Here is a 24,108-nt window from a genome sequence, read left to right as displayed (position 1 = left end):
CACTGAGCTACCTCCTCCAATTGATACTGGGTTCCACTCTGTAGCTTCGGCTGGTCTTGAACCTGTGCAATCGTCCTGCTTCAGTTTTTGGATTCTAGATTTACAGGTGTGAGCCTCCACACCGGGCTCACACATTGCTGCTTCTGCACTAAATGGATTTGATGTTCTTTTAAGTTCTCAGGGCAAAGTCCCCGGTTTTTAGAGGTTGGGTAAAGAACTGCGTCTTGGGTGCTGTCTAGAACCCTGGCCGCGCCCATCTCTAGTCCTTCCCAGACAGCTGACTCCCTTCTCTCCCTCCTAAGCTTTGTGTCACTGTCGCCCCGGGCTTGGGGAGAGGGAGGAAAATGGGGCGGGAATGTCTCGTCCTTGAAAATCCAGCCGCCTTGCCATTGGCCAGGAAGACCCCGGCCTAGCTGCGGATTGGCTACCGAGAAGGGCTTGAAAGGTGGCTGAGCACTTCGGACACCTCAGACGGACGGTGGCCATCCCGAGACGCGCCCCAGCCCGCCATGGCCCGGCTTCTTCGGGCATCCTGCCTTCTGTCCCTGCTCCTGGCCGGCTTCGTTCCCCCGGGCCGGGGACAAGAGAAGTCCAAGGTGAGTGAACCTCCAGAGCGCAAGACGAGTTCACTGCGCCCAGGTGTCCACTGCGCCGCTGGGAGTGCCACCGTTTCCCCAGAGGCACCGGGAGCCCCCATCTCGCCCTGCCGCGGGGACCCCACCCTTCGACCCTCCGTCTCTGCACCCTTTCCTCAAATCCAGACCAGCGTGCTTCAGAGGGCAGAACAAACCCGGGAGGACAGTCTTTCCTGAGTTCATACGTTCTCCACTGTCATCTGGGATTCGCCTTGCCACATCCAGTTACCTGGGAATGACCATCCCATTCAGCGGGTTTTGGAAAGAGTGTGGGTTTTTAACCCCTTTAGGCATCAGGAGTGTGCAGTTGGTCATCCTGAAAAATTGCTGAGGGTGGGGGGTGGGCTGATAGCCTCTTCACTCATCTAGGGCTCTGGTGGCAGAGATCTGTGACAGGGGGAGTTTTGACTTGGAGGCACATCCCTTTCTGGGCCTCAGTTTCTCAATCAGCAGGGAGGAGAGGCGAGAGAAGGGCTGGTAGGCTATGGAACTCTCTGGTTGTACTCCCTATTCAGAACCTATTGGCCAGACATGCAGCAAACACTGTAGCTAGAGAAGCCAACCCAGGCCAGGCAGACTCTTCTGGAGCTCGGTCTATGCTGGTCCCATGTGGCACCCTGAACCAGAGGGGGAGGGGGAGGCTGAAGGCAGCCAACCCACATGCTTATCTCCTTGGTCAGGCCTTGGTGAGCTCTGCAGACTTCTCTTCCCTAGGGTGAGGGGGGCAAGTAGAACCAGACCCAAGGAAAAGAGCTGTCTCTAAACACACACACACACACACACACACACACACACACACACCCCCACCCACCCACCCACCCACCCTGGGTAGGCTCTAGATTAGAGTTTCTGGGTTTCTAAAATCCTAATCTATAATGCTGTTTCCTGAATCTGTCCACCTTTTGAAGAGTCCCAAGGGTGGTTCCTGTTTTTAAGGTACTTTCTGCCCTTAGCTCCTTAGTCTAAACAGATGAGGTACCTGTAAAGCCTTCACTTTCTCTCCAGCTCCATTCCTAATCACCAGCTCAGTAGGCATTTTCTAGAACAAGAGCCAGGACAGAGCTCAAGATTAGGGTGTGGAGCAGGGGTAGGGGTGGACTGGGGTAGAATAGCTTGGGGTGAGGGGTGGGGGTTGAATCCTGTCCTAAGGAGGCTACAGGTAAGCACACAGGCCATGATACTCATCACAGCCTTGTGCTCCCCATGGGATCAGGGAGGAATGGATGAGTTCAGACAGAAGAGAGAATGAATGGTCTATAAAAGTCTTAGGGTGAAATGTGATCTTATCTCACAACCAGCTGAGCTTGTGGCTCATGACAGCGCAGGCATGCCCATCTGGCCTCCCAGGTCCTTAGAGTTGACATGCTACTGTTCTGGCTTCTGAGACTCAATGGCTTCCTTTGTTCCAACTTCAGGACAAGGGAATAGGGAGGGGACTTATGCAGACCCAAGGTGATACAGACTCTCTTGAGTCAAAAAGAGGGTTAACAAGAGGGGAAGCTCTCTGTCTGGTCCAGCTGAGCTGCAAAAGGCTTTGCAGAGCTGCAGACTAATAGCTGCTGACGTGGGATCCTAGTAACCGCTGGTTTCTAGGTGACTGCACAAGGCAGAGAGCATCATGGGACCACAGGCTGACGTCAAGGCTGAAGGGCCTTAAGTGGCCCTGAATCCCACTCCATCTTACAGCAGACAGGCTGGAAACCTGAGGGGAGGGGTGGTCACACACTACCAGAGGCACAGCTGGGCCCAGTTGCGAGTCTCCTACATCTCAGAAGGCATGGACCAGCAGTCCTAAGCAACTAGGTGCCTTGTTGAGTGTTCCCTCCTCCCCCACCTCTCAACCCATTCCTCTCCTCTCTTGTTCCTGGAGTCTTCTCAGTACTCTTTTCTGGTCCCCCTGGTGGAGGAACAGGGCTTTGGGATTCTGTGGACCCAGAGAAAGGCACAAGGCTTTGTGGGGATCAGATATTGAGAGCCATTTATGGCATCCTTATCACAGACCATCCTCCCAGCCTGGGCTTTCCGCATGAGCCCCATTTTCCCCTGTACAAAGCATGGCAGCTGTCACTATTCCCTTCCTAGGGCAGTTAGCAAATATCTAAGGCAGCTTCTTACTGTGATGGAGGCACCTCACAGGTGCTTGGTCCTTGCTGCAGGTAGAGTAAGCTCCATGACCTACTGGTCCAAGCCTGTTTTGATCTGCTAACAGTTTCTCAGAATAATTTCAAGTGTTGGGGAGATGAGTGAAATCATTGTCATAAGATAATCCCTAGCAGCCATGTAAAACCAGTCATGCCCACAGGTGCCAACAATTGGAGGCTTACTGGGGACAGAGACAGGTAGATAGATAGATCCAGGAGCTCACTGAGCAACCTAGCCAAACATTGAGCAGAAGATAGAGGACCAGCGACAAAGCTCAGTGGGTGAGGATACTTGTAGCCAAACTTGATGACCTCAGTTTGATTCCTGGGACTCCCATGGTAGGAATGAACTGACTTTTGCAAGCTGTCCCTTGATCTCCACATGGATGCTACGTATGGCATCTTCCCCCAAATAAGTGAATATATGAAATGAAATAATTTAATGGAGAAAAATCTCACAGATCTCTCCTTTGGCCTCTATACACAGCCAAACAAAACAAAATAATAGAAACACACTTTGAGAGGCAGATGGGATTATCCCCTTGAAGAATTAAAGTGGCTTGCTCAGTGCCACACCACCAGTGAAGACAGAAATCTAATTCATGGGGCTCCCCATGTTCTCTCCCTTCAAACACTACTGGACCTCCCATTGTTTCAAAGCTCCCATTTTTCAGTCAACCCCTGAGATGCTCTCCTCACATTTGAGATACCCATGGGGTGAGGCAGCATGCAGGGAGGCAGCAGGGGTTGTATCCTGCCCTGTTTGTATTGAACTATTCTTGTTGAGAAAGGATGTCCCTATCTAGTCCAGGTTGGCCCTGAACTCTCCATCTCCTGCTTACTGATGTTTACCCCCAATCTTGGTGCTGTTTGCCTCTAAGGGTAGAAGTGATCCTAACTGGGGCTTCAGAAGCCTGAAGAAGGGCTGTCCTGTCTGGCTGAGCACTCAGTCCTGCAATGTTAGACTAAGAGTGTAGGAACTTTGCCCCACAGCCCAGAATGCTGTTAGCTGTCAGGGACGACCCAGCAGAGGCAGCCAGACTCACCCAGTTGGTCAAGCCTGCAGTGACTTTGAGATAGAGACACTCTGCTGCATCAGCTTCCCCCTCCCCTGCAACCCTGCTGCCTGGATAGCACCTTCACCCAGTCAGGCTGAGGACCGTGCTTTGGCAGCAAGTTTTCCAGAACCAAGGGGAAGAGGGAATGATTTTCCTTTCCCATGTGGCCCTAACATCTATGAACCACTTTTCCGAGTAGCCCTGGAGTTTTGTTGTCCATGTTTGGGGATGAGGAAGGGTGGGGGTGGGGACAGGGCAACACCCTGCTGGCTGGCAGTGGCCCTTTCCTTCTCTCCAGGTTGAGAGGGTCAGGGTTAAGTGAAGGCTGGGGACAGCACCCAGCTGGTGGCAGGGCTGGAGCAGAACCTGGGTGCTCTGGCATAACCCATTGCACCTTAGGCTCCTCCCCTCATTTTCCTGTGGAGTGGCGGCTGGACAGACAGGAAGGCATATGACTGTTGATCTGCAGACTGTTGTATCTCACAATGCCCTGCTCCTGGATCCTGGTCTCATGTCCCAGCTTCATCTTTCATACCTCATCCTTCCAGTCCTCCAGATTGGTAGGCTTTGACTCATCTCAATATCTTGACACATCCTTTCTGTCCATCATCTCCTTCCCAGTTACCTAGCAGAGGCCTCTCCCTATTTGCCTGGACTACTGCAGCAGCCACCCAATGCTGCCTGTCATCCCAGCCCAACTGCCTATGAAATATGGAAGTGATATTTGCTAATCTCAGGTTCCACAGTACTCAGTAAGTGCTTAATGCAAATACGAGTGTCTAGTAGTGTCTCATAGTTACAGGGGATGAGGAATTAGGAGACCTCAGTTTTAGTTCAGTTTCAGATTTTATTGTCCCAGGTAAGTTATTCTCTCCTTGTTGGGAATCATTTGTATCCGGAAGGTGGAGAAATGTCTGTTTCGCAAATGTCTCCACTCTAATTGTTCCATCTTTTTCTCTTCCAGACAGACTGCCATGGAGGCATGAGTGGTACCATCTACGAGTATGGGGCCCTCACCATTGATGGGGAGGAATACATTCCTTTTAAGCAGTATGCAGGAAAATATGTCCTCTTTGTCAATGTAGCCAGTTACTGAGGTCTGACAGACCAATACCTTGGTAAGTGCTTCCTCCTGCCTTAATTTGCTGCTTAATTTGGGGCAGATTCTGCCACTAGGGTACTTTTTTTTTTTTTTTTTTTTTTTAAAGATTTCTCTATCTGCATGTGTAACTTTATGCCAGAAGAGGGCATCAGATCCCACTAGAGATGGTTGTGGGCCACCATGTGGTTGCTGGGAATTGAACTCAGGACCTCTGGAAGAGAAGCCAGTGCTCACAGCTACTGAGCCATCTCTCCAGCCCACTTGGGTATACTTTAATCCCATGGCATGCAAGGGGGAAGGGATGATGGTGGCTGAGAGAAAAAGTGCGTATCCCAGCTCTACCGTATTTCATATTTTCCGAAGATAATCATATAAGCCCAAGGCCTGGTAGACATATTCTAGGAAGTTCCCAGTTACCCTTCTCACACCCAGGTACCTCAGCTACCTGGCTTTGTGCTTCTTGCTTTCCTTGACTGGAGTAAGAAATAGTAGCTGCAGGGCTGGAGAGATGGCTCAGTGGTTAGGAGCACTGACTGCTCTTCCGGAGGATCCAGCTTCAATTCCCAGCACCTACATGGCAGCTAACAACTATCTCTAACTCCAAGACCTGACACCCTCACACAGACACACATGCAGGCAAAACACCAACGCAACTGACAAAGTAAATCGTTTTTAAAAGGAAATGGTGGCTGCAGCTCATTCTGAGAATGCCTACTCCCCCTCCAGCCCCATCTATGTGGGCCCGTCTCTCAGCCCTCGCTTAGAGCTCTAGCAGTTGATAAGGAAGAGGTTTGGGGTGCTGGTGGCATCCAATAGTTCATTCTTTTGTTATTGTTGTTTCTGTTTTGTTTTTGAGGTATGATTTCTCTAAATAGCCCTGGCTGTTTTGGAATTCAATCTGTAGACCAGGCTGGCCTCAAAACCTTTGGGATTAAAGGCATGTGCCACCACACCCAGTTCAGCAGTTCATTCTTTAAAAAATGTCTAGCTCAGCCCTCCTCTTAACTCAGTGTGCAGGAAAGGGCACCAAGGCTCAGTATGTGTAAACAACTAGGGACACGAGGCTGGCAACAATGAGCCGGTGTCTGCCTGGCACTCTCACCCCCTTAAGTCACGGTCCTCTATCTTCTCAGGGGGACAGAATCAATCAGGCTCAGCTTGATGGCTCCAGGAGGCAGTGTTTTGGAGCCAAGCAGACCCTGGCTACCTGGCTGGCACTGCAGGAGAGTTCCTGGATTTGCGGGCAGGGTGTATGGTTCCATAGCTCTGTGTTCTGTGCTTTTGTCCAGTCCTTGAACAGTGCAGTACATCTTTGAAGTGATGGGCCCGGTGCTGGCACTGTACCCAAGTCCGCAATACAGGGATGCTGAGGAAGCTGGAGGGCTGGCCAGGGACTCTTGGGTTCCTGAATTCCCAGATGCAAGGGATGTTAATCCTGCCCTCACCACCACCCTAAGAAGTCCTCAGCCATCTGCCCAGAGATAGATGGAAGAGCCCTCAGCTGACTGACCCAGGCAGGGGCCCTGTATCTAGTGACATGAGGAAACACACACCTGATGTTCTCCCAAACCTCACTGTCCCCAGACTGGAGTCAGGAGAAGACTGGAGTCCTAGCCTTGCCACTGATTCATTGAGCCACCCTGGGAAAATCCTCTTTCCTTGGGCCTCAGAGGTTCCATCAATCTGGAGGGTGGGTGGGGAGCAGGTGATGAGGAGGGTTTTTAACCTGTTCTTTGCTCTCTCCCTGGCCAAGAATTGAATGCACTACAAGAAGAACTTGGGCCGTTCGGCCTGGTCATTCTGGGCTTCCCCTGCAACCAATTTGGCAAACAGGAGCCAGGCGAGAACTCGGAGATCCTACCCAGTCTCAAGTGAGTTCTTGTGGTTGAAGATGGCAGCCTCCGGAGGCTGCAGGGGTGGTTGACTGTCTCCATGCCAGCCATTAGGTCACTCTGCTCCCCCATGCCCTTTCCAGGATGAGGTTTAATGGGATGAGGATGAGGGACAGGAAACAGAAGGCTATGGGTAACTTGTTTGGAGTCCTGAAGCATGTGGGGTGGCTCAGAGAAGGGACTGAGATGGCAAATACACAGTGGACCTGTATATGTAATGAGTTGCTACCAAATAAACGGGATTCCCAGCTCTCCTTGTCTCTTCAGTCCCTTCACCTCATTTCTGAGCCATGTGTGGCTCCTTTGAACCCACCGAGTACCTTCCTTGCAGGTATGTCCGACCGGGTGGTGGCTTTGTCCCTAACTTCCAGCTCTTTGAGAAAGGAGATGTGAATGGGGAGAAAGAGCAGAAGGTCTACACTTTCTTGAAGGTGAGAGTGGGAGGAGCCTCCCCCAGCTGCTCGGGCCCCAGTCCATGCACCTCGCCCCCAGGAATGCCTTGGCATTGGTCTAGTACTCCCATGGGAGGACTCGACAGACTCTGTGGTCCCTCAGCCTACTGTACAGAGAAGGCAGGCCCCACAGGGGCAATCTGAGGGGCCTACAACCTTCCAGTTCCTGCAGAGATGGGCAGGCAAGTGTTCTAGCTCCCAAACTGGGGCCCTTCCTTCAGTTTTCCCCTAGGAAGGCTGAGGGGAGATCAGGAGGGCCCTCAAGACAGGCTGACACCCTCTCACTCCTCCACTAGAACTCCTGCCCTCCCACTGCGGAGCTCCTAGGCTCACCTGGCCGCCTCTTCTGGGAACCCATGAAGATCCATGACATCCGCTGGAACTTTGAGAAGTTCTTGGTGGGGCCAGATGGCATACCTGTTATGCGCTGGTACCACCGGACCACAGTCAGCAATGTCAAGATGGACATCCTGTCCTACATGAGGCGACAGGCAGCCCTGGGGGCCAGATGGAAGTAACTGACACCACCTACCCCTATCCCCTGTCCATTATGCAAGGGCTGGGGAGGGACTCTTCAGGAAGGAACCTACATTCTCTATTGTTTGACACCCACCCCAGGCGCCCTTTCTTATTACATAAAAACACAAGCCTGGCACAACTGTGTATCTATACCATTGTGCACACATGTGACAATTGTGCCAGTGTGACAGTCATGTCTACCTGCTTGATACCCAGGGATGGACCACCTGTGTTCACAGCTTGGTACTGGGGAACTGTACCTTTATATTTTTTTCAGCTTTCTATTCCAAATGAGCCCAGCAGAAACACCAGCTCCAATGATCCTGTTCAAATCTGGACATCATCCTTGGGGCCAGCACCCCCCACGTGCCCACACTTAAGTCCCCATACACATCTGGGTTCACTACACTGCCAGCCTCCTTCACCTTTCCTGAAGTGCCCTCCCAAGTCCTCAACCCCATCCCACAGTGTTCCTGAGAACAACCAAGGCAACTGTGAGTGTGATGACCACGTACTCCAAGTCTGGGGTGGTGTCTCCATGAAGGAGAGGTCCGAAGCCCTTGTGGGCGGGCCTCCCCTGAACCTGTTTGTGGAGCCAGCCCTTAGTGCATTCAGGCTTGGGCTCCCAGGCAGGGACACTACCCCCGCTCCTCTGGAGGACATGCTGTTCCCTCACTTTGTCCACTGGCATCTCTCACACCCCCATCTGCCCAGTAAAGGCCTTTTCTGCAGCAGCTCAGCCTACCTGTGGTGGCTTCCTTGCATGGAAGGTGGGGGCTGGGGATGGAGACAGGGAGGGTGAAGGAAGAAGAGAAATGAGGAGGTATGAAAGATGTGCTGTGGGGTCTGTGATTTTGCTTCTATTTAGGTCCATACTGTAGCCCTTGCCTAGCTACTGGAGTCTATAACCAAGTTCACTTCGGCTCAGTCTCACCTACCATCCCCAAGGCATCGAGGGCTCAGAGAGGGTATCACTTCTGAAGGGCGGGAACGAAGGCTTGCCATAGCTCCAAGTCCTCTGATTCCTTGCCCAGGATCTTTCCTCTACCCTTGGGTGACCCTAAGATGCTAGCAATATTCTCAGGACTATGCAGGAAAGGAATGTTGAAGGGAAAAGCAGAACCAGAAACACAGCACTCCTACTGGCTATGAGGACATGAAAAAAAAATTACCAGTCACAAAATGTTGATTCTCAAGTTGGATTTATGTCCAAAAGGTATGCGGGCCGAGGACAGCTTCAGGCTGGGGCCCTTCAGCAGACACGGCTGATGTGGCCTTTCTCCCAGATCATGGTGGATCTCAAGAGGCTGCCATGGGTGCAGTGGAGTGCACGCTAGCATCAGAACATAGCATCATCCTCTTCTGCTCTAGAGACAAAGCCCCCTTCCCATAACTCCTCATAGAGGGGTAAGGAGAGGGCCATGAACCAGGTACTGCTACTGAGCTTGAAGCAAAAATTACACATGCACATGAACTGGGTGTAGTCTCTGGAGAGCCTGGAACCAATTCTTCAAGGTTCTGAGAGGAAAGAGTGTTGGTTGCACCCCACTCTTAGGATGGACAGCCAGTGGCCTCGGCAAAAGAGGGCAAGTCAAAGCCAGGTGAGGCCCCTTTGTCTTGGCAAGAGGCAGGGTGTGTTGAATTTCTCCTAGTTGCATCCAGAAGAACCTGGTAGAGGCCTCATGGGTGGAGTCTCCCTAGTCTTGTAAACAGTTCGAGGTGGGGCTGGAGAGGTAGGCCGCCTGCTCATCCCAGCCTCTGTTCAGCCAAGTCGTGGGCCACACAGAACACGTACATGGCCTTTAGTTTCTCGGCAATCTGAGGTCAGCTGGCTCTGCAAGACGAAGGTGGAGCCAAATGACCCAATGCGGTCTCACTGAGGCCCCTCACAGTCATTTTTTGCAGACTCTAAACAAACAAAAGTTTTAAAGCTTTAAGATCATGTGGTCTGGTCAGTCTCACACAGACGCCAATTCAGGCTTCCTCACTAGAGTAAACAACAGTGAGTTATTGTATACTACTAAGTGCCAGGATGTCTCTAGGGCATTCATCATGCGATCTGCACCCAGCGCTAAGGAGCAGGTCATTTGCTACCCCTGCAACAGAGGAGGGAACTAGGACAAAGAGTTATAAAAGCTTGTCCCAAGTCCCAGATTTACCATGTGCTGGAACTGGGATTTGAACTCAGTCTGTTTATCTCCAAATCCCAAAAGAACTGGAGGAGGGGTCAGCCCTGCCTACCATGTCATTCTCTGTCTCTCACTAAAGCAGCCCTAGAGGACTTCACAGACCCTCGGGAAATGACCAGCCAGTCTAATCCCTTCTTCCAAGCACCAAGTTTTCCAGCCCTACTTGAGTCATTTGTCTGTGGCCTCTGCTTGCACTATCTTCTGACAGAGCTGGCCTCATTTCTGTATAACAATGACTTCTTCATGGACATGGCTTCCCTGTTGTATTTACCCCTCTCACTGTGGCCTTCCCAGAGTCCCACAGGCTCAGTGCTTCCTGCAGAGAGTGAGGGCCCAAGTCTCCTGACTAGCTTGTAGCTCGAGATCCTTTAACCTCTTTAATAGCAGACTGTGTGGCCAGATGGAGTTTTCCAAAGTTCCAATCTGGTCATGTCACTGTACTTTACAACCTCCAAAGACTCCACACTACTCTCAGGATCCAGACCAGCCCTTCTGCCACACTCTGAAAAGGCCATACACCTGGGGCGTTCTGACATACCTCACCCCACCTTGCCCCAAACTCTGACACCTCTTTGATCTTGACTCTCTCAGATGCTTAAATCAGCCACTTTTCTTCACTCCTATTAAAACACCATAACTTGAACCTTAAATGTTTTCTGAGACAGACATTTAAGAGCTTAGTTACCAGCTAGCCCATGGTTCTCAGGATAGGACAGTTAGGAGACAGTCCCATGGGGGAAATCAAAGCCACCGGACAAACACCCTTGAAGAGGATACTGGAACTTCAGCCCATCTCTCTTTCTTACTTCCTGGTGAACAGGCCTACTCTGCTGTATACTCCTACTATGAGAGGCCATGCCACCAGAGGCCCAAAGTGACAGGGCCAAGTAACCATGGGCTGAAACCTCTGAAATTCTACATCAAAAATATACCTTTCCTTTGTGTAAGTAGATTATCTTGGGTGTTTGGGCCCAGGGATGGAAAGCTGAGTAACACAGAAAAATGCCGACCAAGCAAGCTACCAACCAAGGAAATTGCTGACCAAGAGAGGGATCAATCATCACAGAGTCTGTGATGCAGTTCAGAGTCCCAGAAACTACCTAGGTGGCTGTAAGCAAAACTGAATGTGCAACTCTACTTGAGGGTTCAGAAGAATTTGATACAGACTGGTGTGTGGGCAGTGAGGCCAGGCTCATGACATTTTGGGTAGACATGAAGACCCTACTAGAAACTGGGTCACTTCTGTTACTCTAGCAAGAACCTGTCTGTTTTGTCCATGCCCTGACACTTGTGTGTGGTGGAGTTTTAAGTAAATGTCAAGGTCACAGTGTTCTGGTAGTATCAAGGCTACTGCTGACTGCCTTCAGACAGATTTACTCTAAGAACAGGAGCAAAGGCAGGGCAGACAGATTAGAAACTACCATCACTTGGCTGGAAAAGAAACATCTAATGTATGCCAAGAATAAATCTTACAAACAAAACAAAACAGCAAAGAACTTGCCAAGAAGTATTAAGAAAGATGTGTTGAGGGTAACTCCATAATAGGAAGACGCCAAAGAAGATGTGGTGACTCCCATCCACAATCCTAGCACTTGAGAGGTAGAAGCAGGAGGGCCACCAAAAATCTGCGTCCAACTTGGTTTATTAGAGTCCCAGTCCAGAAGGCCTAACATGTAAACCCCCCCTGATCTGAGAAGAGAACACATGATTTCTTTGCCATGTTCAGGTCCAACATACACATAGGCCTGTGACCACTGCAGCTGTGATGTAAGCCGACACTAATTGGCAGTACATGTTGGCATTTGGTGTGCCTAATGCCAAGTGTTATGGGGTCATGACTTCCACCCAGATTTCAAAGGAAGGCCTTGGGGGGGGGGGCAGGGTCAGGCAATGCATATTGCAGGATCCAGGACCTAGTGGGCAACCCCAGACATGGTAGTAGGTGAAACTGTGAGGATGATGTCTAAGCTGTACTGGAGACCCCAGGAAGTTAGAGATGCCAGGAATGTAGAATGTGAATCAGTGGGGAGCCATGGGCACCAAGTATAGCCAGCCAAGGTCACAGCCCAGAACTATGGAGTTCTTATTTGCTTTTTTGGGGTTTTAGTATTACTTTGGTCTGATCCTTCTTGTCTATGACACTTTCTCCCTTCTGAAAGAGGTACAGTTACCCCTCTATGTCTGGCCCAACACTGTATACTGGAAACATGAAATTTTCTCTTTCAATTTTGTTGTTGTTGTTTTGAGATAGAGTCATAGCCCAGGCTAGCCTCATACTTGCTATGTAGTCAAGGATGACCTGATCCTCTGGCTTACATCTCCCAAGTGATATGCCACCATATCTGTCTTTTTTTGTTTCTGTAAGTGCTCACATATGAGTCCGCCTTGGACCTTAGAGACTGGGCTTTTAAGCACTGTCAGAAGAGTCAAGATCATGGGGACTCCGGGAGATTGCCTACATGCACTATGCATTGAGAGGGACACTGGTTTCAGGAGCCAGAGGCAGAGTGACTCCAGATGCCTTAGTCATCAGCCTGTAGGTATGTGGGCGTGGTAGAACTTGAAGAGGTGAGAGAAGCTGCAGGGAACACAGGGTCTCTGGGTTATTACAAGTATCCCTTGCAGGGGACACAGGTCTCCAGCTGCTCCTTCTCTTTCTTCTTTTGCTTTGTGGTCGTCAGAGGAGGTAGAGAGATCACCTCCGCTGTGTTCTCTTGCACGGATACCCTGAACAACCACAGACTGAGCATCCCGGTGGCTGCATCTGTGAAACCTTGAGCCCAAGCCCAATCTTTCCTCCTTGGAAGCTGATTGTCTCAGGCATTTTGTCCCAGAGACAGAAATCTGATCGACACCTGAGGTCTTTGTGGCTGTCATTGTTCTCTGCAAGAATATCCCCTATCCCTCTGGCCTCTGAGCCAGGATGTCGCTGCCTCCACAAAACTTCCCTGGCCCTGCTCCAGTCAGGCGCCTTGACCTGTCTCACAGAAACTTGCTCTTCTGGGCAACCTGTCTGTCTATGTGAGTACTGAAATTCACTTCTGCCCCCTCACTAAGATAGGAACATGCCTGCTACTTCACAGCACAGTGCTAGAGAGCAAGTGTCTGTTCCTTCGATTATTTCTAATTCCAGTCAACATCTTTCCTCTCAGTACTATTTCAGGAAGCTGGGCCTCCATTCACCAAGCTCACAAAGCAACAGCATCTGCAACCTGGGTCAGTGTGGGTGGGTGAAAGACCTTTCCACCAGGGGATGCACACTCACCTGGTTCTGCAGGCCTGTCTGGGGGTGGGTCCATCACTTGGGAAGTGGGATTCCGAATCCCTGCACAGGGTGGACGCCAGTTGTACTCGGACTGTAACAAGATAGGTGCTTAAGAATTCACAATTGCCAGGCAGTGGTGGTGCATGCATTTAATCCCAGCACTAGGGAAGTAGAGGCAACAGATCTCTGTGAGTTCGAGGCCAGCCTGGTCTACAGAGTGAGTTCCAGGACAGGCTCCAAAGCTACAAAGAAACCCTGTCTCAAAAATAAAAATCAAAACAAAAATGTACTTCCCTTTAACTCTTTAAGCCAAGTATGGTGGTGTACAACTTTAATCACAGCACTGCAGTGGCAGGTGGATTTCTGAGTTTGAGGCCAGTCTAAAGTACAAAGTGAGTTTCAGGACAGCCAGGGCTACACAGAAGAAACCCTGTCACAGAAAAATCAAAATCAAAACCAAAAGCAAAACCAAAAACCAACCAAACAAACCAAAAAACCCCAGAAGAACCAGTACCCCTCGCCAAAAAAAAATTAAAAAAAAAAACTGACTCCACAACCAACCACATTCAGAGCCACAGCAGCAGCCAGAGCCAGAGCAGTCCTAAATGCATAAGAATAAAGTACCAACTCCTAAGGGTTACCTTGTCACTCAGCTGAGAAAATGGCCAAGTGTAGCTTTGAGTCCATGCTTCCTTCCCTTTCATGCTCTTTGAGATAGTCTCACTCTGTAGCCCAGGCTGGCCTATTATCTCACTATGTTGCCCAGGCTGGCATCAAACTTGTAGGCAAGTTTCTTCCCTCCACTGTGCTGGGGGTACGTGAGGCAATCTCACACCGGTGTTTAAGTGTGCATAAGGGGAGAAGCTAAATAAAAGGCCAGACAGGAGATGACTACCTACCGAGGGGAGACTGCAGAAGGAGGGGCAGGTGACAACAACTCTAAGGGGTGGAAGAAAGATGAGGGAAAAGCAGAGGAACCAAAATAGGAGGAGGAAAGGAAAGGAGTGAAAGGAGAGAGGAGTAGAGTAAAGAGGCAGAGGAAGGGAGAAGCCTGGGAAGGGTAAGACCTAACTCAACTGAAGGTGAAGAAATGCCAAAGCAAACTCTACTACCCAGCTGAGGCCTTGACGGCAGTCCTTCCTATTCTGTATTCCTACTGGTCTTTCTCCCTTTGACACCAGTGGTGCTGAGCAGCTGGGGCTGCAGAATCTTGTCTCCAGGGAGAGCAGCCCAGGGCCACTGGACAGCTGCCCACAACCACCCTGCTTCTGAGAAACCGCTGGGACAGCAGGTTCCCACCCCCTCACTTGGCCCTCCTTCCTAGATAGAATCTGCAGGAAGGGGGGACCCAGACTCACCAGATGGAAGAGGTGAGAGTTGGGGAGTGGAGGCGGGTGCTCCATGGGCATGGGGGGTGGAGGGTAGCGGATCTGGGACCAGTCCTTGAAAGCGTGGTGAGGCACCATGGCTGGCATGGGTGGGTAGGCATAGGGAAAGGCCCCGCAGATGTGCTCAGGGTGGGGTTCGACGTGGTAGCGCTCTCCTGAGGCCTGCAAGAAAGGCTCATATCTGCCTCTTGCCACCAGAGTGGCACCCACTTTTTGTCCTATAGCTGCCATCTTAGCAATAAGAAGGCAAGGGAGGCTGGGACACAGGCATGACGGGGGTCCTGGACACAGATGACTGATAATGACGGTTAATGAGGACTGCTCTCTTGGCACTAACTGGCAGAATGCTGGCAGTATTTCCTTGGGCTCCCACTTCCCTGAAAATGTTTCAGACAGTGCAAGCTGCCCATTCCCTCCAGCTGCTCACCTTTGCTTTCCTCTTCTGCTGCTTGAGGGCTTCTCTGGCCTTCTCCTCATCTTTGAGTGCTTTGAGCTGGAGGACGGAGACAGGCCTGATAGTACAGATGGTTCATAGTAGGTGCTGGCCGAGGCCTCACCACCCTGAGGGCAGATGGCTGAGGCCCAGGACCCCACTCAAGCTTGGGAGGCTCCAGGAAGGGCACTAAGGGGCACAGCAAAGGCTGGGCTGTTAGCTGCAGGGGGCCTGCTCTTCATGGTGGCCCGAACACAGGCCAGAAGTACAGTCCAAGTGTTTTCCTGCTAGTGTCTTTTCATTCTACCCTATTAATTTTGCTCCTCTAGACATTAACATTGATGGAGAGTCAGAGCTAGTAATACCTTAGACCACGACACTGTACAAAGTTCAAAAGAGAATAGCGGCAGTAGAGCTGGATGCAGACTAGCAAGTCCCTGGGGCCTTCTAACCCCAAACGGCCACGGTGGGCCACGGTGGGCCACGGTGGCGGTGCTCTCACCTGGACATTTGACAGGGTGACCTGGGCCTGCAGTTTTTCCACCTGCTTCTTCAGCTCTTCCTTCTCTTCATTCATGCGCTCACGGTCACTCCGTTCCCTCTGGAAGTCTTCCTCAAAGATCTTTACCTGGAGGGGATCAGGAGGTGAGGGGTCAGGGCAGCCTTCTAGAAGCTGCACTGCTCAGGCCCAGGCTCCATGCTTCTCATTGGGCTGTTGGGGAAGAGTCGGGGGGGGGGGTGATTGGAGACTAGAGTAGGGCACCTCTAGCCCCAAATCCAACTTCACTAGAGTAATTCTGTGTTCTTTTTTTTAAGATTTTATTTATTATTATATATACAGTGTTCTGTCTGCATGTATGCTTGCACACCAGAAGAGGGCATCAGATTTCATTATAGGTGGTTGTGAACCACCATGTGGTTGCTGGGAATAGAACTCAGGACCTCTGGAAGAGCAGTCAATATTCTTAACCTCTGAGCTTATCTCTCCAGCCCCAATTCTGTGTTCTTCTATCTTTGGACTCTCAGACAGGACTTTATTTAAACAAAGGGATCATTGACTTAAAATTAAAAAGTAGAAATTAAAAAGTGATGGCCAGGCCCACAGAGAATGAACAGCAGAGCTAGCATGGAGGAAGGCTGGCTGGCTCCCGGGGTGCATCAGCTCTCCGAGCCTCACCTGCTGTTTCAGCAGCTCATTCTGTGTCACTAGCTCCTGCTTCCTCAGGTGGCTCACAGCCCCTTCTGGGCTTCCAAAAGCTGATGGTGGTGATGATGGAGAGGCCTGGATGCTGAGGGCATCCTCCAGGGCCTGGGGTCAGGAGAGAAGGGACAGGATCAGCAGCAGGCCTGCCTGGAAGTCAGCCCCCTCTGAAGAACACTCATGGAGAACCTCTTTCTGACAGTACAGTAACTCTAACTGTATCCCCAGCAGCAGTGGTCCTTAACCAGCCCTACTCATCAATGCTGTTCTCGGGCCACTGCCCTGAAGTCTCTTCATCATCCTGTGGAGCAAAGGCTAGGACCTCATCCCTGTTCTCTCATATAAAAACTAAGGCCCAGAGACCCATTGTGACTTGGCTGAGCGTCCAGTGTTGTTTTCTGTCAATCTGACACAAGCCAGAGTCATCTGAGGAGAGGAAACCTCAATTGAGGAAATGCCCCCACCAAACTGGCCTACAGGCAAGCCTTTGAGGCATTTTCTTGTTTTAGTGAATGATACAGGAAGGCGCATCTCATTGTGGGTGGTCCCACCCCTGTGCTGGTAGCCCTGGATACATACTAAAGCAGGCGGAGTAAGCCATGAGGAGCAAGACCTTAAGCAGTGTTCTTCCAAGGTTTCTGCTTCAGCTGCTATCTCCAGATTTTGCCCTGACCTAATGTTATGAATGAAATAAACCCTTTCCTCCCTGAGTTGCTTTGGGTCGCGGTGGTTTATCACAGCAACAGAAATCCTAATGGAGACTGCTGAGGGTTTCTGTTGCTGAAGGAAACTGTAAATGGAGACAGCTAATGAGTGAACACAGAACTTCAACCCAGCCTGTCTGTGCTCTTTTTGTTGTTGTAGTTATTTGTTTGTTTTTCAAGACAGGGTTTCTCTGTAGCTTTGGACCCTGTCCTGGAACTCGATCTACAAGCCAGGCTGGCCTTGAACTCACAGAGAACAACTTGCCTCTGCCTCCCAAGTGCTGGGATTAAAGGTGTGTGCCACCACAATGCCCAGCTCTGTCTGTGCTCTTAATCCGCAGGCTAACTTGAGGTTCTCATGTACAAAGACCACTGAACAGGCCTGGCTCAACTTTTCATACCCAAGCCCTAGAAAGCAACCTAACTCTCTGAGAGAAGCTGCTTCATCTGACAGCTTCTTCAAGATTCTTGGCCTCAGCAACCCACCTGGTCTCTAGTTCCACGAGCCTGGACTGCAATTGCTACTTTAGTTTCTATTTTATCAACCAACTCTGAAGACCAGACAAAGCTGGGGGGAGGGTATTAGGAGGCCGGGAAGCCAGGGATGATGGTGCACACTTTTACTCCTAGCACCCAGGAGCCAGAGGCAGTGGAGATCTCTGAGTTCAAGACCAGCCTAGTCTACAGTTACAGGATAGCCAGAGCTACAGAGAAACCTGTCTTGAAACACCACCCTCCCCCAAAAAAGGCAAAGTGCCCTTAGTCACCCACATCCTCACACTACTTTCTTTCTTGTCCACAGAATGCCCCTCTCCATGGGCTTTAGCCCCTACACATCAGGGACTCTCAGTGACAGGTCTCTTACACTGGCTTCAAGAAGTGTGTGTGTGTGTCTGTATGCATATATATATGCATAAATACTACACCCATCAGTAGGGTGAGAAAACAGCTTTTGCTATCCCAGGACTATAAAATGGGGCCACCAGAAAGAGATCCAGGGACAGTTTTGCTGAGCAAGCGAGATTCAAGCTTGGGTAGGCCCAGCACTGTCTGTCAGGGCATAGTGGGGTCCTCAGGGGAGGCTGCCATGTACAAAGGCCACATGGGAGGCAGGAGTGAGTCCACACTCCTACAGGGGCTGGGTCACCTCTCCTGAATTGGGGGTGACAGCAGAAGGGGGGCGCAGACCTTGCAGCTGAGCTCACAGAGCCCTATCCCTCATAGTGCCCACCTTATTGAGCCGCTGGATCTCCTTTTCCTGGTATTGTCGATGCCGGGTGAGAGGACTCAGCTGATCCTGCAGGTACCTGACCTTCTGGCGCAACTCCTTGGCCTCTACTGCCAGCCGTTCCTTGTCAGTCTGTAGAGAATGCAGGATTGGTAAACAGGGATTCTCCAGGAGGCCTGAACTGCCTGACCCATGCCCTGGCTCTCTCTCAGCAACCACCTCAGTTGCAAGGAACCCGAGCAGAGGCTGGTGTCTCTGAGAGCCCATTTGTCCTGCTCTTACGGAAGAAAAGCCTGATAGAGTGAAAGACACTCAGCTCTGATGCTGGCAGAGACCTTGGGCTCCACACAGGCCCTCTTAACTAAGCTTTCTTTTTTTTTTTTTTTTTCTTCTTCCTTTTTTAGTTTAGTTTAATTCATTTTTTATGTACATTGGTGTGAAGGTGTCAGATTCCCTGGAATTGGAGTTATAGGTAGTTGTGAACTGCCATATGGATGCTGGGAATTTAACCAAGATTAAGAGCATCTCTCCAGCCCCTTAAGCAAGCTTTCTAAATTCTGGGGCTAATGAAACCTTATCAAAAGTCACAGAGGGACCTCATGAGAGCTGTGAGTCCCAACATTGGGTGTAAAATGTTGTCAAGAGTAGAGTCCCTATCTCTACTAGATTCACAAAGAATGAAGAATACCACAGCCCCTTAAGGATTTCAGGTTTCTAAAACAGAAGAGATCACACTCAAAGACATAGATAAAAGGGACAGAGGAGCCCTTCCTTCCAAAGAAGTGCACGGAGTAAAAGATTACTACAGCTAAAGGGTAGAAGCTTCTAGGCTTCTGCATCACACTGCCACAGCTGGAATGGTGGCAGCACATCAAGCCCCTGGACTCCTTTGCTCAATGAGAAGCATGCGTGCGGCGTGCGTGCTTGTGAGTGTGTGTGTGTGTGTGTGTGTGTGTGTGAGTGTGCACGTATGCACACGCCGAGCGCGTGCGTTGACTTTTTGCAAATACACAGGAAACTGGGGCCCAATTCTTGGTCCTCATTTCTAGTCCATTCACATCAAAGGAAGAGTTCCTTGATTCTCACATTTATTTATCATCTGTATGTGCATGGATATGCACATGTGGAGGTCAGATGACAACTTGTGAGAGTTGTTTCTCCCCTTCTACCATGTAGGTCCCTGGGTCAAACTCAGACCATTACACTTGGTGGCAAGTACTTTGTCCAACCAGCCGTCTCACCGGCCCAAATACACTTCCCTGACTGGGACTCAAACTGGGCTGTAGTGGTGTAGGCACCAAATGATATTCCAGGCCAGGAAGTGGATTATTTACTTAGCCAGGGGCTGAGTTTCATACTTGCTAAGCAACTGTCCTACCCTTGAGCTATGGCCCCAACTTCTCAGCCCCTGACTTTTGTTATTTTTACATTCCAAGACATGATCTTACTAAACTGCCTAGGCAAGCTTTAACTCATGATGCATCGGAGGGAGGGAGGCCCTGAACTTTCCGGATCCTCCTGCCTCACAGGCCTGCACTGTGAGGCCAGCTAGCAGAGTTTAAAACAGTGGTTAGGCTGAAAGAGGTGGCAGACACCTTTAATCCCCACAGTCCAGAGACAGGGATGGATGGATCTCTGAGTTCAAGCCCAGCCTGGTGTACACAGTGAGTTCCAGGTCAGCCTAGGCTACATAGCATGAAGCCTGTCTCAAAAATAAAGAAACAAAAATTCAAACAGTGGATGGCAATGCAGCATAAAGAGCAGACACCACAAACCAAAAAACAAAAAACAAAACAAAAAACCACTGGATTGTCAGCAGATACATGACTTGAAAAAAGGTCTGGGAGCTGGTGAGATGGCTTAGTGGTTACAAGCACTTGCAGAGGACCTGAATTCAATTCTTAGCATTCACATAACAGCTACAGAAACATTCAAAACTCCAATTCCACAGGATCTAATACCCTCTTCTGGTCTCCATGGGACCAGCCATACATGGGGCACACATACACACATGAAGACAAAATAATCACACAAATAAATCTTAAAAAATTTAACCATGGCTACCTCTCGGAGGACTAGGGTCTGGGAAGGGGGAGGGGAAGTATTCCAGGAAAGTGTTTAGCTCATCTGTATCGGGTCATATGGGTCAAGAGACAGACTGAAGTGTCACCCCTTCCTGTGTGACCTTTAGTTAATATTCCACACATCAGTGGCTGAGTGGTTTCTACTCAGAGGTGGCTCAGGGCAGCCTGGGCCAAGCCATACGTGTGATGTCCTGGCTCCTGCTGAAGACTCTAGGACAAGGCGTGCCCTCGACCACAGAGTTCCCATCTGCCAGGCCAGGCTTACCCTGGAAAGACCCCTTCCTCCCCCAGTGGAGAGCACAGAGGTCAGATTGCAGGGATTTGTCTCCCTTGTAGACATGAGTAAGGAAAAGACACCACAGAGCAGGGACATCTGGCTTTAGTGCTATGCTAGTGCACTCAGAAGAAAGGCCACAGTGTTTCTGTCACCAATCCTCAAGGGAAAGGGGTAGTCACAGACACAGCCTGTGCTCAGATAAGGCCCAGGTGCCACGTGCTAGTGGAGTGTCTCTGAAATGCGATCAGTGTTAAAAATATCTGCTTTAAAGCTACGCAAAGCGGCCCTTGCACAGCTCCATGAAGAGAAAGAAATGGCACTGTCACTAAACCCCCAAGTGTCTAGGAGCCAGGTGGCCTCTCTTCGTCAGCTGCTTCAGGACTGGAGGGCTGTGGCTGGCACCAGTCACACAGGGCAGAGCAGAGGACATTTCTTCAGAGTGCTGTTCCACAGCACAGCCCAAATCAGATCTCTTCTGCCCAGTCTCTGATCTCTGCCCCTCCTCTGTTGTGGAACATATCATACTTTTACTTACTAGTCTCTATCTGGTCGCTGAGCTTCTCTTCTGCAGCTGGAACAGAGTCTGTCTTAGGCCCTACTCTACTCTGAACAGCTCCTCACCCCATCAAGGCCTGCTTTTATCTGTTTCAGGACATAGGGTCTTTTTATTTTGAGTCTCATGTAGCCCAGACTACTCTCAAACTCACTATGCAGCCAAGGACGGCTCTGAACTTCTATACTTCCCTCTGCACACTCCCAAGCCTGGTTTATGTAGCACGAGGGATGGAATTCAGGCAAGCACTTCAACTGCACACCAGCTCCTCCCTGTGACAGGGTCTTGCTATACATCTCAGGCTGATCTGTAACTCTATTCTCCTGCCTCAGCCTCCGGAGTGCTAGGATTGCAGGTGTGAGCCTACTGTGTCCCATTTTTATGTTTTTATATTGTGTGCTTTTTTTGTTTGTTTATTTTTCAAGGCAGGGTTTCTCTGTGGTGTGTAGCTTTGGAGCCTGTCCTAGAACTCACTCTGTAGACCAGGCTTGCTTGGAACTCACACAGAGATCTGCCTGCCTCTACCTCCCAGGATTAAAGGTGTGTGTCACCACCTCGAGGCATTATATTATGTATTTCTTTGTATAGTTCCATAGGAGTTAAGATTTAACTGATCAGGGGATGGAGAAATGACTTAGTGGTTAAGGGCACTGGCTGCTCTTTCAGAGGACCTGGGTTTGATTCCCAGCACCTACACAGTGGGCTCACAAGTGTCTATAACTCCAGTTCCAAGAGATCTGATGCCCTCTTCTGGCCTCTGTAGGCACCAGGCACACATACAGTACAGACATAAATGCAGGCAAAACACCTATACACATAAAAGAAAAATAAGTAAATCTTTAAAAAAAAAAAATTTCAACCAATTAAAAAGCTTTGCAAAATGCAAGCAAGAAGAACTGAAAAGCAATAGTTACCCCATTTTCTCAATATTAAGAAGGGAAACAGGCCTGCCAGAGGTGGCAGAGCACTTGACTCTCATCCCAGGGACTCTGGGAAGGAGCGTGGAACCTCAAAGACTGCAGGCCTGGTCACACTTGCCTCTTCTGTCTCAATCTTCGACTTGGCCAGGAGGAGTTTCTGGTCAAAGTCCCGCTGCTTCTGCTCACGCTCCACCTCCAGCTCAGTCACGTGTTTCTGTAGGTCCACCAGCTTCTGGCGTAGCTCTGTGATCTGGAGGAGCCGCAGAGAGGGAGTGTGAGGGCAGGGGGACAGCACGCACCAGCTGTCTCCCCCCACCTTCATCTCAGCTACGCCTCTCATCCCTCCTCCTTGAACGGCTCAGCTCCCAGGAACTCCATCACCTTCTGCTCATACTGCTGCTTCATGGACCGGAAATGCTGGTCCCACTGCTTGTTCACTTCCAGCAGCTGTGGGCAGGCAGGTGCTGGATTAGAAACACACAGAAGTCGTACCAGATACCCACCCATGCCCCAGCTCCCCAGGTGCCCAGAGCACACTTGGTTGGGTAGAGCTGCAACACTGCCTCCATCCCCTACTGATCAAAAGCTTCCTGCTGCTCCACCTCTGTCCCCAGCTGCATTTCACCCTTGCTAGGAAAGCAACATGTGGCACTGAGACCAGGAGAAAGCTACTGTGAGGCACAAACATGATTCTTGAGAGCGCAATCTGAACAGCTTGTGACAAGCTCAGGTTTTCACTGTCTTTAACACAAACTATTCCACTCTGAAAAATCCAAGGAAATGCTAAAACCAAGGGCTGAGGTGTGGTTTTGTAGGAGAGTGTTTGCTAAGCATGCACATGATCCTGGGTTCAATCCCTGGTACCGGAAGAAAAAAAGGAAAGAAAAACACTTCAGCCAGGTGTGCAGACTCAGTCAGCCATACATGGTGGCCATGCCTTTAATACCAGCACTCAGGAAGTAGAGGCAGGAGGATCTCTGTGAGTTTGAGGCTAGCCTGGTCTACAGAGCCAGAACAGCCAAGGCTACAGAGAGACCCTATTTCAAAACAAAACCAAAAATAAAAGGATACTCTCGTGTGTGTGTGTGTGTGTGTGTGTGTGTGTGTGTGTGTGTGTGTGTGTATGTGTGTGTGTGTGTACCCAAAGGTCAGCTTAGTGTAGGACATGGATTCATGGATTAAAAGACACTACAAACAGATAATACACAGCCATTAAGAAAATAAAAACAATTAATACATTCTCTCAGCTTTAAGATAGTGCTAATTATAAGCCATACTCTTGACAGAGCAATTACTCAGGGAAGAAAAACAACTCTGTATCACTAAGAAAATAAAATGACAGACCATGAGATGATATTCCGATTTCAGATGTGCCACCAAAAACAAAAGTACTAAAAAAATAAAGGAACTGGCTTATGCTGTAGGTCTGAACAGATTAATCTGTTAAGTAATTAATCTGAGAAGTAGTATGTGTCATTTTATTTTCTGCATTAAGAAACCTTGAATACAGGGTTTGCACCTCTGTGCCCTCGGCTACTTAGGAGGCTGAGGAAAGACTGAGAGTTCAAGTTTCAACCAGGCAACTTGGTGAGACCATAAGTCCAGTTCCAGGTACCATAAAAAACTGAAACACAACAACCCTGAGGGAATGTAGTGAGCTGAAGTCAGCTGTAGTTATCTCTAGAGAGAGTCTTGATTCATTTATAATGAGCATTCTTTTAGTTCTGAGATAAGAGAAAAACAAACCTAGAGTATACATGTAAGCAAGCATTCAGATGTATGTGAAGGCAAGAGGTGCAGGAAGGAAGAGGCTGGGAAGAACTCAGCTGAGAAGAGGCCTAGAGAGAGGGACAGCACAGGGGCAAGCTATCACTGGGGCTGGCGGCAGCGTGGAGGGGCTTGTGAGACACACAATGCTGCTGCCAAGGGCAAGGGTGGTTCCTTCCATCCCTACACTGCAGCACATGTGTCCAATGCTGACACTGGTCTGACTTACCAAGATCTCCCTGGGCTATTCAGTTTACTTTTAGCCACCCTCAGCTCCCCATTTTAAGTTACGTGAACACA

General features: G+C 49.9%; 2 protein-coding genes across 6 annotated transcripts in view; one reads left to right on the top strand and one right to left on the bottom strand.

The window, feature by feature from the left end:
- Nucleotides 1-356: 356 nt before the first annotated feature.
- Gpx3 (glutathione peroxidase 3) lies at nucleotides 357-8,543 on the top strand. The gene is made up of 5 exons (XM_051180661.1): nucleotides 357-596; nucleotides 4,799-4,952; nucleotides 6,690-6,807; nucleotides 7,160-7,259; nucleotides 7,577-8,543. Exons 1-5 carry the CDS (start codon nucleotides 510-512, stop codon nucleotides 7,796-7,798), a joined length of 681 nt encoding a protein of 226 aa, XP_051036618.1. The 5' UTR covers nucleotides 357-509; the 3' UTR covers nucleotides 7,799-8,543.
- Nucleotides 8,544-8,984: 441 nt separating this feature from the next.
- Nucleotides 8,985-24,108, bottom strand: part of Tnip1 (TNFAIP3 interacting protein 1) — a 51,118-nt gene continuing 35,994 nt past the window's right edge. For 4 of the 5 annotated variants that reach the window (XM_051180657.1, XM_051180660.1, XM_051180655.1 and 1 more), the window contains 9 exons: nucleotides 22,423-22,488; nucleotides 22,160-22,291; nucleotides 18,211-18,339; nucleotides 16,252-16,383; nucleotides 15,577-15,702; nucleotides 15,069-15,134; nucleotides 14,612-14,803; nucleotides 13,254-13,344; nucleotides 8,985-9,707 (listed from right to left, as the gene is read on the bottom strand). In XM_051180657.1, the coding sequence (XP_051036614.1) occupies nucleotides 9,673-9,707; nucleotides 13,254-13,344; nucleotides 14,612-14,803; nucleotides 15,069-15,134; nucleotides 15,577-15,702; nucleotides 16,252-16,383; nucleotides 18,211-18,339; nucleotides 22,160-22,291; nucleotides 22,423-22,488 (969 nt within the window). In that variant the 3' untranslated portion in view covers nucleotides 8,985-9,672. The remainder of the gene's footprint in view (nucleotides 9,708-13,253; nucleotides 13,345-14,611; nucleotides 14,804-15,068; nucleotides 15,135-15,576; nucleotides 15,703-16,251; nucleotides 16,384-18,210; nucleotides 18,340-22,159; nucleotides 22,292-22,422; nucleotides 22,489-24,108) is intronic. The other variant, XM_051180658.1, reaches the window with a different exon arrangement.

Source organism: Phodopus roborovskii, unplaced genomic scaffold (genome assembly GCF_943737965.1).
Source record: "Phodopus roborovskii unplaced genomic scaffold, PHOROB, whole genome shotgun sequence".
In the NCBI taxonomy this organism is placed as follows: domain Eukaryota; kingdom Metazoa; phylum Chordata; class Mammalia; order Rodentia; family Cricetidae; genus Phodopus; species Phodopus roborovskii.
This window is presented reverse-complemented; position numbering and strand designations above follow the sequence as displayed.